Below are 12,493 nucleotides of genomic sequence, written 5' to 3'. Positions count from 1 at the left end.
AATTTGTTAGTTACATTGTAGGCACTGAGAGCATGACTTACTTTGCTTTCTTGTATTGGCATGTTTACAGGAGCTTATGGGCAAACAATTTCACGTCTACTATCATAGCTGAACTGAGTGGCCTAAAGAATCTTCGTTATTTGTACATTCCTGCTGCTCTGAATCTTACCTTATGTAAATTAAGGATGAGAAGCGGATTATGCAAATGTTTGCTTGCTGCACCATTTATGCTTTTAGTAACATAAGCATCCACTTCTTCATTTTTATAGGAATCTACATGATTGCAGCCTCTTTGGGGGTCTCCCTCCCGAGTTTGGGAATCTGAGTAACATGGAAAGAATGTAAGTAAAGGTATATCTTTAATGTGAGTTTTGCCTTTGCTCTGCCCAATGATAGTTTGTGATTTGCTGAATTATTGATTCCGGGTGCATCAAGTTTTCATTTGATTCACTACCCAAGCTATATCTATAGTTCAGCTGGCTTCCAGGATATTTGAGGGCATGGCTCTAAAGTAACAGTGAAATAGAAAACAGGTTGCGGTGCACTTTCATCTTTCTTCAAATGATCTGTCTCAAGTAGCTCTTACTGGCATACCCTTTAATTGTCAAGGCCTATCTGGTAGCTGCTTGACATATCAATATTTTCTTTTTAGTTTTGGCTTTTCTGATTGCTTTGCAAATGTTATCTATATGAACTGAAGAGCTGAAGCATGGTCTCTATGGTGATATCAAGTCATCATGGTATTCTTTACTAATAGGGTTTTCTATTTGAATGAGTTGGTTATTAAAGAAAACTTGGCCTTATGCAGGTTTTTATATGACAATGCTTTGACTGGACCTATTCCAGAGACTTGGGAAAACATGAAGAAAATTAAAGAGTTGTATGTCTCCTCTTGTTGCTTAAACATTTAAAGGGCAGCATGAGGTGTTGGGTTGTTTGAATGTGCCCTTGTGGATATACAGGCGGCTGAAAGGAAATCGTCTCACAAAGTCTTTTCCATCATGGATTCTAGATCTCACAAATTTGACAATAGTGTAAGTTTGTAATTTATTTCCTATATTGTCTTCTAAATTTAAGCATACTGCTATAGAGAGCAAGCTTTTGTCTTGTAGATTCACATATTGTTGAAGCAGCGTTTTGTGCGGAACTTGACATGATTTGTTTCCTATGGAATAGGGATCTGTCTTACAATTATCTATATGGACCAATCTCCAACATAACCAGCTCCAACTTACAAATCTTGTGTGCATATTCATTACTCTTAATCTATCATTATGCTGTTTTCATGTTTGTCTTTTCAAACTGCAAGGACATGAGAATTTAAAATTATTTCCTAAATGTAATTTTGCTGCTAGTGCAGGAATGCTGCCTGCAATTATTTTTCCGGAGCCCAACCGAGTGCCAACATTCCAAAGTAAATAATTCTCGTCCTTCTAACCTTAGCAATAAAATGGTGCAGTTTTATCAGTAATAGAAGTGACGTGCCTACTGGATTTGGGAACCACTTTGTATGGCTTTAATATCTCTTTACTGTATGTCACAACTCCATAGTGAATTATCTTAGCAATTTTCCACGTCGTCTGTGGTCAGCGAGGTTTCTGTTTTCTTTGTTTGGTCTCTTCTGTAAGGCAGGGTTCTGCCACGTCACTGATTTGTGATACCCCCCCTCCCCATTAGAGACTAGTTATCACCCTCGATTACACCTGCCAAAACCGACATATCACCAAGGATTCTTACATACTAAAATTCTTTAGACATGCCTATGACCATCCCCACAAGATTGCACAGATGGCATTCCCGCCAAAGCATGCAGTGTTCAACATTGAACATTCACACCTTATTGCACACTGGACTGTACATGACATTCAATATTCAACCTTCACATCTTGGTCTGCACTGGAGATGTCACACTGGATCCACACTAGGTCTATCTAGTCGTCACATCCAAGGCTGTAGTGACCTCTCTACAGATGTCTCTAATGCATTAGAAATCCGCATCATCACATTGGTGAATCCTGAGATGGAATGGTGCAGTCATTCTTCTCATAGAAGTCCCTAGACAGAATACTGCTAGTCTTAGTACAGTTACTATGCCAAAAAGACATAACCATATGACCTGTTATTACAATCTTGCTGAACTTTTTACCAGGGGGTGGAGTGTCACAACCTATGTAGCAGACACTGCACGAGACTCACTGCCTGAATGCCTAATGAGACAAGATCTCTGACCGAGGATTATTATTCTAGCCAACCCCCTCCATTTAAACTACATGGGATTGAAATGGCTCACCACTTAATACACATCTATTGGTCTAGAAGATCTTTCTCTGAACTTGTCAAATGAAGTAGCTCACTACTGAAATCATCTTTCAGATTGATCACAATCCAAATTTGTTATGATCCTTTTAAAAGAATCTGACTTGGTTAGGCAGTAGGTAGTATCACTTTCACTTTCAGTTGTTGCTTTCACCAACAGAATTTCTTTATCTGTTCTTGATTTGTACCTTGCTTAAAAAGTCCTTGTAAACCATGCAATTTTACCAACTTTTAGAAACCAAAAGTCTTAATTGTTTCTAAAACTTGTCTTTCTATTACCTGATTGAGAAAATTACCAAGGAAAGAAATTTTGTAAGTCTCCCGAAACATATCTTGATGGACGTTGATTCAATTCTTGGCTTGCCCTTCTTTACTTTCATCTCTTTGCAGTTTTGTCTTCCTTCTTTAAAGAACGATGTGCAAAAATATGTGTTCTTTATGGAGGTTTGACGAATTTGCCTCTAGAAAAAGCTGCATCAAACTGCTGTATGAAAGCAAGAGCTTTCGCTTCATCCCTAGGTAGTGAAAAAGTGTCAACTTGATGCTTCCCTCCTTCTTGGTAGTCCTTCTAACCATCCATTGAAGTCAACCGATCATAAGAACCAGGTTACAAAAAGTTGTTACCCTCACTACCAAAGGTATAACCAAAAGTTGGTGGCGTACCTCCTCCGTACATGTACCATTGATCCCACCCTGGTGGAATCCACGAGGGAATCCTTGCATAGGTGTAGGCTTACGGGCTTCATAGGGTCCACATCCACTTGTAGGCATCCAAGACCGATACTTGGCTGCCATATCTGAAAAGTGAAAATTCTTGCTCAAATAGCTCAGGCGGGATGGCATGTGATGCATTATCATCAATTGTTGCCAACTGCAAATTGGATCCCTTGTTATTGATGGAAGAATTGGTCTCCTTCACCTTTGGCTTGGCCTAGTATGAGCTTCACCACTTCTTTCTACTATTCTGATGATTGTTTTCATCCGTTTTATTTGCATATACTTTGCATATTGAGGATCCCCGGAATGGATGAGGAGATGATCCATGGCCTCTCTAGCCTGCTCCACATGAGGTGGAGTGGAGTGCAGAGTCTCCGATTGATCCTCCGCGGCCTCTTCATTGGCATCGGCCTCCTCTGTTGACTCCATTGCTGCCTCCTTCAACTTCCTCTTGCACTCCCTCCTCCACCTCCATGTACTCCTCTAACTGATGGCTGGAATGTGTTTTTTCCATGATGAGTTGTTGCAGCTTTCAATTGGATCGTCCTCAGGAGAAAAATTGAATGGTGCTTTGATACCACTAAATATGGCTGGCCACTTGAACATGCCGTGAAATCATTGTAACAACACTGAACTGAGCTAGAAACAACAAAATAGAACTCAGTACTCGATTCACAGAGGGGTGGAGTTCCCCTCTCAGAAGCAGTGGCCCTCAAGTCGGGCGCCATTTCTTTATCGTTATTAAAAAACTATGTGTACGGTCGTCAAGTGAGACCACTTACATTATCTGGGATACAAGTTGCACTCTGGCCACAAGTTTATAGTTCTTTAGAGCCTCAAAGTGACTCAAAAGATTTGCTATTCACAACTTACAAAAGGCAACTTCGGCTACAATAACCAACACGATGTTATTTAGTAGAAGCGAGCATGGCTGGCTACTACGTCATCTGCCACAAGTCGGTGACGTGGTACTGGCTGAAGATCAAGGGGGTTAGGAATCTAGAATCCTAACCCTAACCGACTTTGAAGATGGCTGAGGGGCCTAAAGACAAAAGGGGGTTAGGACTTTAAAATCCTCAACCTGCCCAATTTAAAGGATCTGGTCCAGAGGCTTAAACCCTAAAAAGAGCCACACAAAAGCAAAACCCCCAAAATGGCGTAGAGCATGATGATGTGGTAGCCACTCACAATTTACAAAAATTCATGATGATATGGCAACGTTGTTCAGACAGCCGAGAGGGTGCATGCTTTTGAACCTATTGCTTTTAGAAGGGTTGCTTTTTATGTAATTGCTTTTGAATATGCCAAGGGCCTTTATGTTGTATGGGCTCTCTTTGGCATTCTACTGCGTGGAGTTGGAGAGCAAAGTTCCCAGTGCTCGTTTCTTGTCGAAGCAATATAAAGAAATACCGAAAGTGGCGCCAGGGTTTGGGGCCTATGCAGTCTGGGAGTGGACTCCGCCACTCCGTGCCTCACATGGATTCTCTCTCTTTCAATTCAATGGTTTTGAAGTGCTTGAAGTCTATCCCTATCACGAGTGCAAACATCTAGCTCATTTTGCAAGGTTCTAGAAACATCTAGAAGAATCTAGAAGGTTATAGAAGCACCTAGAAAAATCTAGAAGATTCTAGAAGCCTAGAAGTATGTAGAAGGTTCTAGAAGTAGCTAGAGGAATCTAGAAAGTTAGAAAGATCTAGAAGCTTGAGGAAGAACCTAGAAGATTCTTCTAGAACTAGAAGGTTCTTAACCTCCTTAAATATGTCATGGGTGTGAACATCTATTTCATTATGGAGCTTCTAGAAGGAAGGTTCTAAAAACACCTAGAAGAATCTAGAAGATTCTAAAAGCATCGACAAGAATCTGGAAGGTTTTTGAAGATTTTAGAAGGTTCTAGAGCATTGAGAAGATTCTAGAAGTTCAAGAAACTCAATACGTTGAACTTTGTGTTGATGTATGCTCATGTGTGTGTGTGTTGGTGTGTGTTGTGTTTGGGAGCATATGTTAGTACCTAGTTCTACACCCACTATTGGGCACTGACGACGTTAGTGGGGATGTCGTGGTATTTAGTCAATACTATGCATGATGGAGCTGATGGTTATATTGTCTTGTGGGTGACTACCATGGGTCTATACCTTGCACTTTCCTTTAAGGGTGAATCTGGGCTTATCCTGGATTCATCTAGGTATATTTTTAAGTCGTATAGCGGACATGTAGACTTCACATTGTGAAGTTTTCGTCCGAGTTACGACCAGTTGATATTTTGCTAATTCTTTCTATCTTTTGTGGTGTGTATGCCCTATCAACTGCCTCATTTTGTGCTAATTTTTTCGATTTAATGCTTCTTTTAGTGCTAGGCTTCATTTTGGCCGAGTCTGCCCTTGATCTCCGGAGTCATAACAGAAACTCAGTACGTTGAACTTTGTGTTGATGTATGCTCATGTGTGTGTGTTGTGTTTGGGAGCATATGTTAGTACCTAGTTCTACACCCACTATTGGGCACTGACGACGTTAGTGGGGATGTCGTGGTATTTAGTCAATACTATGCATGGTGGAGCTGATGGTTATATTGTCTTGTGGGTGACTACCATGGGTCTATACCTTGCACTTTCTTTATAGGGTGAATCTGGGCTTATCCTGGATTCATCTAGGTATATAAAGGTTCTAGAAGTATCTGGAAGGTTCTAGAGTTAGCTAAAAGAATCTAGAAAGTCCTAGAAAGATCTAGAAGCTTGAGAAAGAACCTAGAAGGTTCTAGAAGAACTAGAAGTCTCTAGAAGGTACAACCTAGAAGGTTCTTAAACTCCTTAGACTTTAGTACAAATAGAGGTCTTGTGCTACAAGCCCCTCAATCTTGCCAACACTAGTTGTGAGGGTCCTACGAGGTAAGTCCTTTTCTAGTTCTTGTCTCGTGTTTGAGTCTTGCTCTTGTACTCCGGGTTGTAATCCAAGTTTTGCAATCAAGTTCTCTTAATCAAGTAGTGTTGTGTCCAACTTCAAACTTGCAAAAGTCACAGCAACAAATTCAAGAGCAACATGCACGATGGCAAGGAGAGCAACAACACTCGCTAAGTCCAGTGGTGCAAGAACTTCAACGCCGAGTCCAAGAGCTACATGAAGCTAATACGTGTCAAAATCTATCCGTGGTTTTAGCTAATCCATCACAACAAAGGAAGGAGTCCAAGGTCAACCTACCGGAAAAGTTTGATCGGACAAGATCAAAGTTTAGAGGCTTCTTTCAACAAGTGAGGTTTCTTATACTCATGCAGCTAGAGCGTTACTTGGATGGTGCTTCTCAAGTTAGTCTCTCGAGTCTCAACATGTTGTGGAGAATAAGTTGTTGAAACCAAGCTTCGCAAGCTACAACAGGGCTATTGCCCTACTTCAATCACTCGAGAAGGAACGATTAACCTTTTCTTTGAGATTATCTACCGCTATCCTGGGCTTCCAGATCATAGAGTTTCAGATCCAAGGCCACAATTCATATTAAGCATTTGGAGAGTCCCATTAATGGGAAATCAGAATGGGGAACGAGAAACTGCAATTGGCATTAAATATTCCGTGTTACAGATACTGACATCTAAAACACGGATAGGGGATTTGGAATGGAAAGCTAGAATGAGAATGGGGAATGACGAACGGAAAATGGCCTTTTCTTGTAACTATGGGGCCTTGTTGAAGCTTCTAGGAGTGAAGATCAATGTTTCTTCAGCCAATCATCCACAAAGTGATGAACAAACAGAGGGGGTGAATCAAGTTCTATATCAGGATCTTCAATGCCCAATCAACCTCCATCAAGACAATTGGGTCAATCTGCTAGCCCCGGTTGAGTTTGCCTATAACACTACTGTTCAGGCTTCTACTCGACATACCTCGTTCTTAGCCAATTATGGTCAATGCCCAAGGATGTCACGTGCACATGGCTCTATGTGCCACGTGGACATGCTTCATTGATTTTTAGAGCCAATTTTCCCCTTCAACCTACATAGGAGTGTATAGGAGGGTTAGTACCGGCAATTTTATGAGCCTGTTCGCAGGACCTGCATGTCCGAACGAGCCCATTAGATTAGGTTTTCCAGTTTTGGAACCCTCTTGGTTTGTACATGCGTTTTGACAGATGTTTTCCCAAACTAATCAATAAATCTTTTTTATGATTTATTTTGTCGGGTCTGGTGGACAGTTTGCCCTACCTACGCCTAAGGGAGTTTATAACTCATTAGCTCTAGAGAGGGAACGGGGCAGCCAAGCATTTGAACAAGTTGCAGATCACCTAGAAGAACAGCCTAGTGTTTCCAGTTTTCAGATCAGCCTCGGCGTTTTATTGGAAATCGTTAGATGAGCTCCAGCATTTCAGATCTGTCATCAATCCAAGATTGCTCATAGCCATCACCGCCCATAGAGATCGACGATCATGAAGAATATGAAGTCGAGAAAATTCTTGACTCAAGAATCTCTCGTGGAAGACTTTAGTACCTTGTACAGGTTATGTTGGAAGTGAATGAACATGGAAGCTTGCATCTAACCTCCATCCACCGTTGGCTAAAGTTTGTGAGTTCCATTATCAACATCGATCAAGACCTGTTGCCATACGAAGAAGCAAAACCGCTCCTCGTGGAGCTCGTCGTTCGTGGAGCTCGTTGCTAGAGGAGGAGGTAATGAACTAGAACATCTAGTTCGTTTTAGAAGGCTCTGGAAACACATGGAAGAATCTAGAATGTTCTAGAAGCACCTAGAAAAATTTAGAAGGTTCTATAAGCATCTAGATTCTAGAAGCCTAGAAGTATGTGGAAGGTTCTAGAAGTAGCTAGAAGAACATAAAAACTTAGAAAGTTCTAGAAGTTTGAGAAAGAACCTAGAAGGTTCTTCTAGATAGTAGAAGGTAGAACCTAGAAGGTTCTATGTCACAAACTGATGATGTGGCGGTACTGTGCGGACACTTAGCAATGATGTGGCAACTTGCTGATGTGACAGAAGCGGACAGATGACAACGTGGCTGCCGTACGAAACCCCCACAAAAAAGCGTTGACATGCTAACATGGCAGACTGTACGGATAGTCCCGGATTTTACATTGACAGTAGTACAAAAATTCTGCAATTTGCACTGCTCGCTTTTTGGGGCAGTTTTTTGACCAGTAGCTTTTGGGAAAATTTGCTTTTGAGTTTAGAAGCTTTTGAGGCTTTGCGTTTGGGCATCCCTTGTAAGAATAAAAAGGACCCAAGGGCCTCACTCTTCAAGGTATCTGAACGCAGAGGTCCCTCGAGAGTTGTACTTTGCAATGATTAATGAAAAATAAATACCTAAAGGCGTGCCAGACTTTGGGGCCAATACCTTTGGGCATGGAACTACGCCGGGCCGTGTCGACTCTCTCTCTCTCTCTCTCTCTCTCTCTCTCTCTCTCTATTAAAGTTCAGTGATTATGAAGTTTTTGTTCTTTGCTATTGATTTCTCGCTTGGAGTGTTCAAGCCTGGTACAGTGGTATCAGAGCACATGAAGATTCTTTTTCTACGGAGGATCCGATCCTTTTTGTAGCGCATAGAGTTTTTATGTGAAATAACCTTCGTGCCCCGACCCCGGACTTATTAGCCACTCCCACCCTTCGTACATTGCGCATCGGGGCGAGCTCCCGTCTTCATCGCTCTGTCTTATAGGGCATAAGCCATAAAGAATTCGAGATTTCTCATGGGTCCTCTTGGAGAATCTCACAGAGATAACACCTTTAGATGGGCAGACAAAAGAAAAGTTGAAATCCGACGTGGGAATTGAAGAAAAGAATGAAGATTTGGACAGATTCTTGGTGGAAAATTTTGCCAGAGAGGAGTACAAATGTCAATTGTAGGTTGACACGTGTGAAAAGATTGATCAAGTACTTTAGAGACCCAAGACTTGCAAAACACCTAAAGAATTACCCGATTGATGAGATTTACTCGAGATGGCGCAAGACCATTGCTTCTCCTCTTAGGTCGGGAGGAAAGTTGAAAGGATAGACGAGTGCAAAAAAGCGGACCCTGTGTTCGCAAGAAGTGCTGGACAAAATTCTTGAACAGAAGACGAACCAGGGGACCACCTGAGAGTTACAGAGTAGCAGCCGAGCTCAGAAAAGGAAAGATGAAAGCAGGACTGGTACGGTGTACCACATTGTGTGAGGACCAACCCGAATCAGATGAACGAAAGCACAAAACTTTGCCGCACAGGGGCAAAGTGAAAGATCAAGAAGCCCTGATTTTCTTTTGATGGAGGAGCCAAGGCCAACTTCATGGGAGGCTCGACTTGGAATTACGCTCTATAGGCTAAGGCCATAGGCGGAGGCAGTTTTAGCGGCACTCGGACGGGATGTTGCCCTTACACCTGCCATTGTCAAACTTCGTCTGCATTGTCAGAGGTATTTAGGGCACGAGGACTTTTATATCATGCCGTTGGAAGGGTGTGATGTCCTCCTAGGAATCCCTTGGTACCACAAGAACAACATCGTGGTTGACTATCGGGCTAAGAAAGCGACTTTGATGAATGAGAAGGGCAAAGAGATTGTACTTGATGGAAAAGAAAAAAAAACTTAAAGGTCGAATATGTTTGACCTCGAAAAGGAACAACAAGATTTTCTGCAAGCTGAAGCTGATTGTTTTTCTGAGGGCGTACTAGGCGAGTTGCCTCCTTCACGTCCTGAAGATCACATGATTGATTCTTGGTAGTACACCATTGAACCGGCCACCTTACAGAGTTAGCTGAGGCTTAAATAAAGAAACAATGAACCAGAACAGATTTCCATATTACGAGGATTGATGATATACTCGACAGACTTCAGAATTCTACTTTTGCCAAATTGATATGAAGAGTGATTATCATCAGATCTAAATTGCTCTTGGAGACGTCTATAAGATAGCTTTCAGGACGACTTTTGGGATTTTCAGAGAGTTTTATAGGCATTGCGGAAGCATAAATTGTTTATAAATGCGAAAAAGAGCGAATTTTTCTTCCCTAAGGTACACTTCCTGGGACATATCGGCTCAGCAGTATGGTTGAAGATGGACTCGGCCAAAATTTAGACTATTCGTTATTGGCCTGGTTCATTCGGAAATTTGTAGAGAGAGTTTCTCCTTTGCATATGTTGACTCAAAAAGGAGTTCCTTTTATTTGGGACCGACAAAGATTGCAGCCTTTGGGACTCTCAAAGAAAAGTTGACTATTGGACTCGTGTTGGCCTTACCAGACTTGCAAAAGCCAGTTGCTTATGGTCGTAGTTTGGGAGCAATCTTGATGCAAGAAGGCCATGTAATTGCTTATGAGAGCAGGATGTTTTTATGTCCTGAAATGGTTGCAGAGTATTATGAAAAAGAGCTATTGGCAGTGATTCATACTCTTACTCAGTGGCGACACTATCTACTCGGAGCTGATTATACAGTCTTTATGAATCATCAGAGTTTACGCTACTTATTGTCACAGAAGCAGTTTTCGGAAAAGCAAATGCGATGGGCTACCCTCCTATCACACAGTTCCACTTCCAAATTGTCCATGTTCAAGGATAGAAGAATTTAGTGGCAGATGCATTGTCTCGGAAGCCCTTGGTTTTGGCTATTTTCGCGATTCATCACAGAAGCTCCAACAATATGGTTGATCAGTACGCCACGGATCTTGACTTTGTTGATATTTTTACTAAAATACAGGATGGGGAGACAGTTTTAGGCTATTCCATACGCGATGCCTGTTTGATGTGGAAAACGATGTTGTGTGTTACATAGCCCTTGAAGGGAAAGGTTTTGACAGAGTGCCATTGTCCACCTTTTACAGGCCACCACGGCATAGATAACGCCTTGAAGGGTGTGGAGCGTTAGTTCTATTGGCCGAGGCTTAAAAAAGATGTGGATGACTTTGTTCGCAGTTGTTTAGTATGCTAAAAGGTCAAGTTTTGACATGCATAAGGCACACGGACTCTTACAACCTTTACCCATTCCCACCCGCCCGTGGGAAATCATTGCTATGGATTTCATTTTTGATCCCCCCAAGACTCAGAGTGGGCATGATTAGATTCAAAAAACAAGCCCACTTCATTCCGGTAAAGAAGACATTTAAACCCGATCATTTGGCGAATCTGTTTGTCTCACAAATTTTCCGAATATATGGCATGCCCGAGTCCATTGCTTTGGTCAGAGATCCCCGGTTTACTAGGTTGTTTTGGAGGGCAATTGAGAGAACATTGCCAAGCAGTTGTAGTTCTCGTCCTCGTTCCACCCGCAAACAAATGGGCAATTTGAGATAGCCGATTCAATGGAATTGGAGTTGTTGCAATATTTCGAATCAGAAGACTTAATGGAAAAAGTATTTGCCCTTGGTGGAGTTTGCCTACAACAACACACGGGGAAGGCGCCATTTGAAGTATTCGAAGGTTCCTCAAATTTCTAAGCACGAAAGACAAGATTCTTTTGAAGTAAATTTTTGATAAAAAAACAATATTTTTTTTTTTTTCTAGAAGGCATGGGTGGTCATCTAGCCATTTAGAGGAGTAGAGTTCATCCTCTTTTAACAGTGACCAGATCAACAAGAAAACCAAGGAGTTCAAGGAAGGGAGTCAGGCCGTCAGATTTGAGACGTTTTTAGACTACCAGGATACCCAGCCCTTGAGTTTGTACAACAGTTTGACGTCGCCTTCTCTGGAGGACGGTTCTCAAAACATTCCAGGGTGCGAAAGGCGGCATCTTACTTGAAAGGAATGGTATAGACATGGTGGTCTACTTTGTTGTTACGCAGAGAAGCACCCGCGACATGATTAAAATTTAAGACAATTTTCACGTCAACTTGGATATCAGATGAATATGCAACAGATGTCATCACGGCTTGGCATCACTTGAAAATGAATGAGAACGATACATTGGATGACTATTGCCAGAGGTTCAGGGATACTTATTTGCCAGTGTCTTCGTTTCAGAATATTACTTTGAAAGACCAGATTGAGCGGTTTTGTTGTGGTTTGCCAAAAGAGATTCAAAACTATTGTCTGAACCTGAAGATAACATCCACCTCAACAAGGCAAGAGTCCGCTAGATTGAAAAGAATGAATCAGGGAAACCGGATGACAGCTCATCACAGGATTCTGTAGAATCAGAGGGTTGCGACGAACTAAGGGAACCGATGCAAGTTCATCAAAGGATTTCAAAGAAAGGGAATCAGATGATAATGCGTCTTAGGGCTCAGATGATTGAGATTGACGTGTCAATGGACAGGGGAAGCAAAAGACGCTACCCACAGGTCCCAGGGCACAAGGAAAGAAAGGAAAAAGGGAATCGGCCGGTAGATCAGAGAATTTCCCAGACCCATGATAAGATTTTTGAAGCAGATTAGTATGATCTAGAAGTGGATACTGCTTTTGCCAAGGTGCACAACTTGGCTCTTGAGCAGTTTCAAGCACGGTATAAGAGGCACCCGACAAGATTCGACGTGACTTGCAGCTGAAGGAAGATGATTGGGTGCTC

At 41.9% G+C, this 12,493-nt stretch overlaps 1 protein-coding gene across 5 annotated transcripts in view; it reads left to right on the top strand.

The window, feature by feature from the left end:
* Positions 1-12,493, top strand: part of LOC147421082 (uncharacterized) — a 103,063-nt gene that overhangs the window by 33,661 nt on the left and 56,909 nt on the right. For 3 of the 5 annotated variants that reach the window (XM_086504059.1, XM_086504060.1, XM_086504056.1), the window contains exons 7-12: positions 71-142; positions 270-341; positions 809-880; positions 963-1,034; positions 1,177-1,242; positions 1,361-1,414. In XM_086504059.1, coding sequence (XP_086360185.1) covers positions 71-142; positions 270-341; positions 809-880; positions 963-1,034; positions 1,177-1,242; positions 1,361-1,414 — 408 coding nt within the window. Of the gene's footprint in view, positions 1-70; positions 143-269; positions 342-808; positions 881-962; positions 1,035-1,176; positions 1,243-1,355; positions 1,415-12,493 lie in introns of all 5 variants that reach the window. The other 2 variants (XM_086504057.1, XM_086504058.1) reach the window with 2 other exon arrangements.

Source organism: Adiantum capillus-veneris, chromosome 28, assembly GCF_014529385.1.
Source record: "Adiantum capillus-veneris isolate H3 chromosome 28, ASM1452938v2, whole genome shotgun sequence".
Classification (NCBI taxonomy): Eukaryota; Viridiplantae; Streptophyta; class Polypodiopsida; order Polypodiales; family Pteridaceae; genus Adiantum; species Adiantum capillus-veneris.
This window is presented reverse-complemented; position numbering and strand designations above follow the sequence as displayed.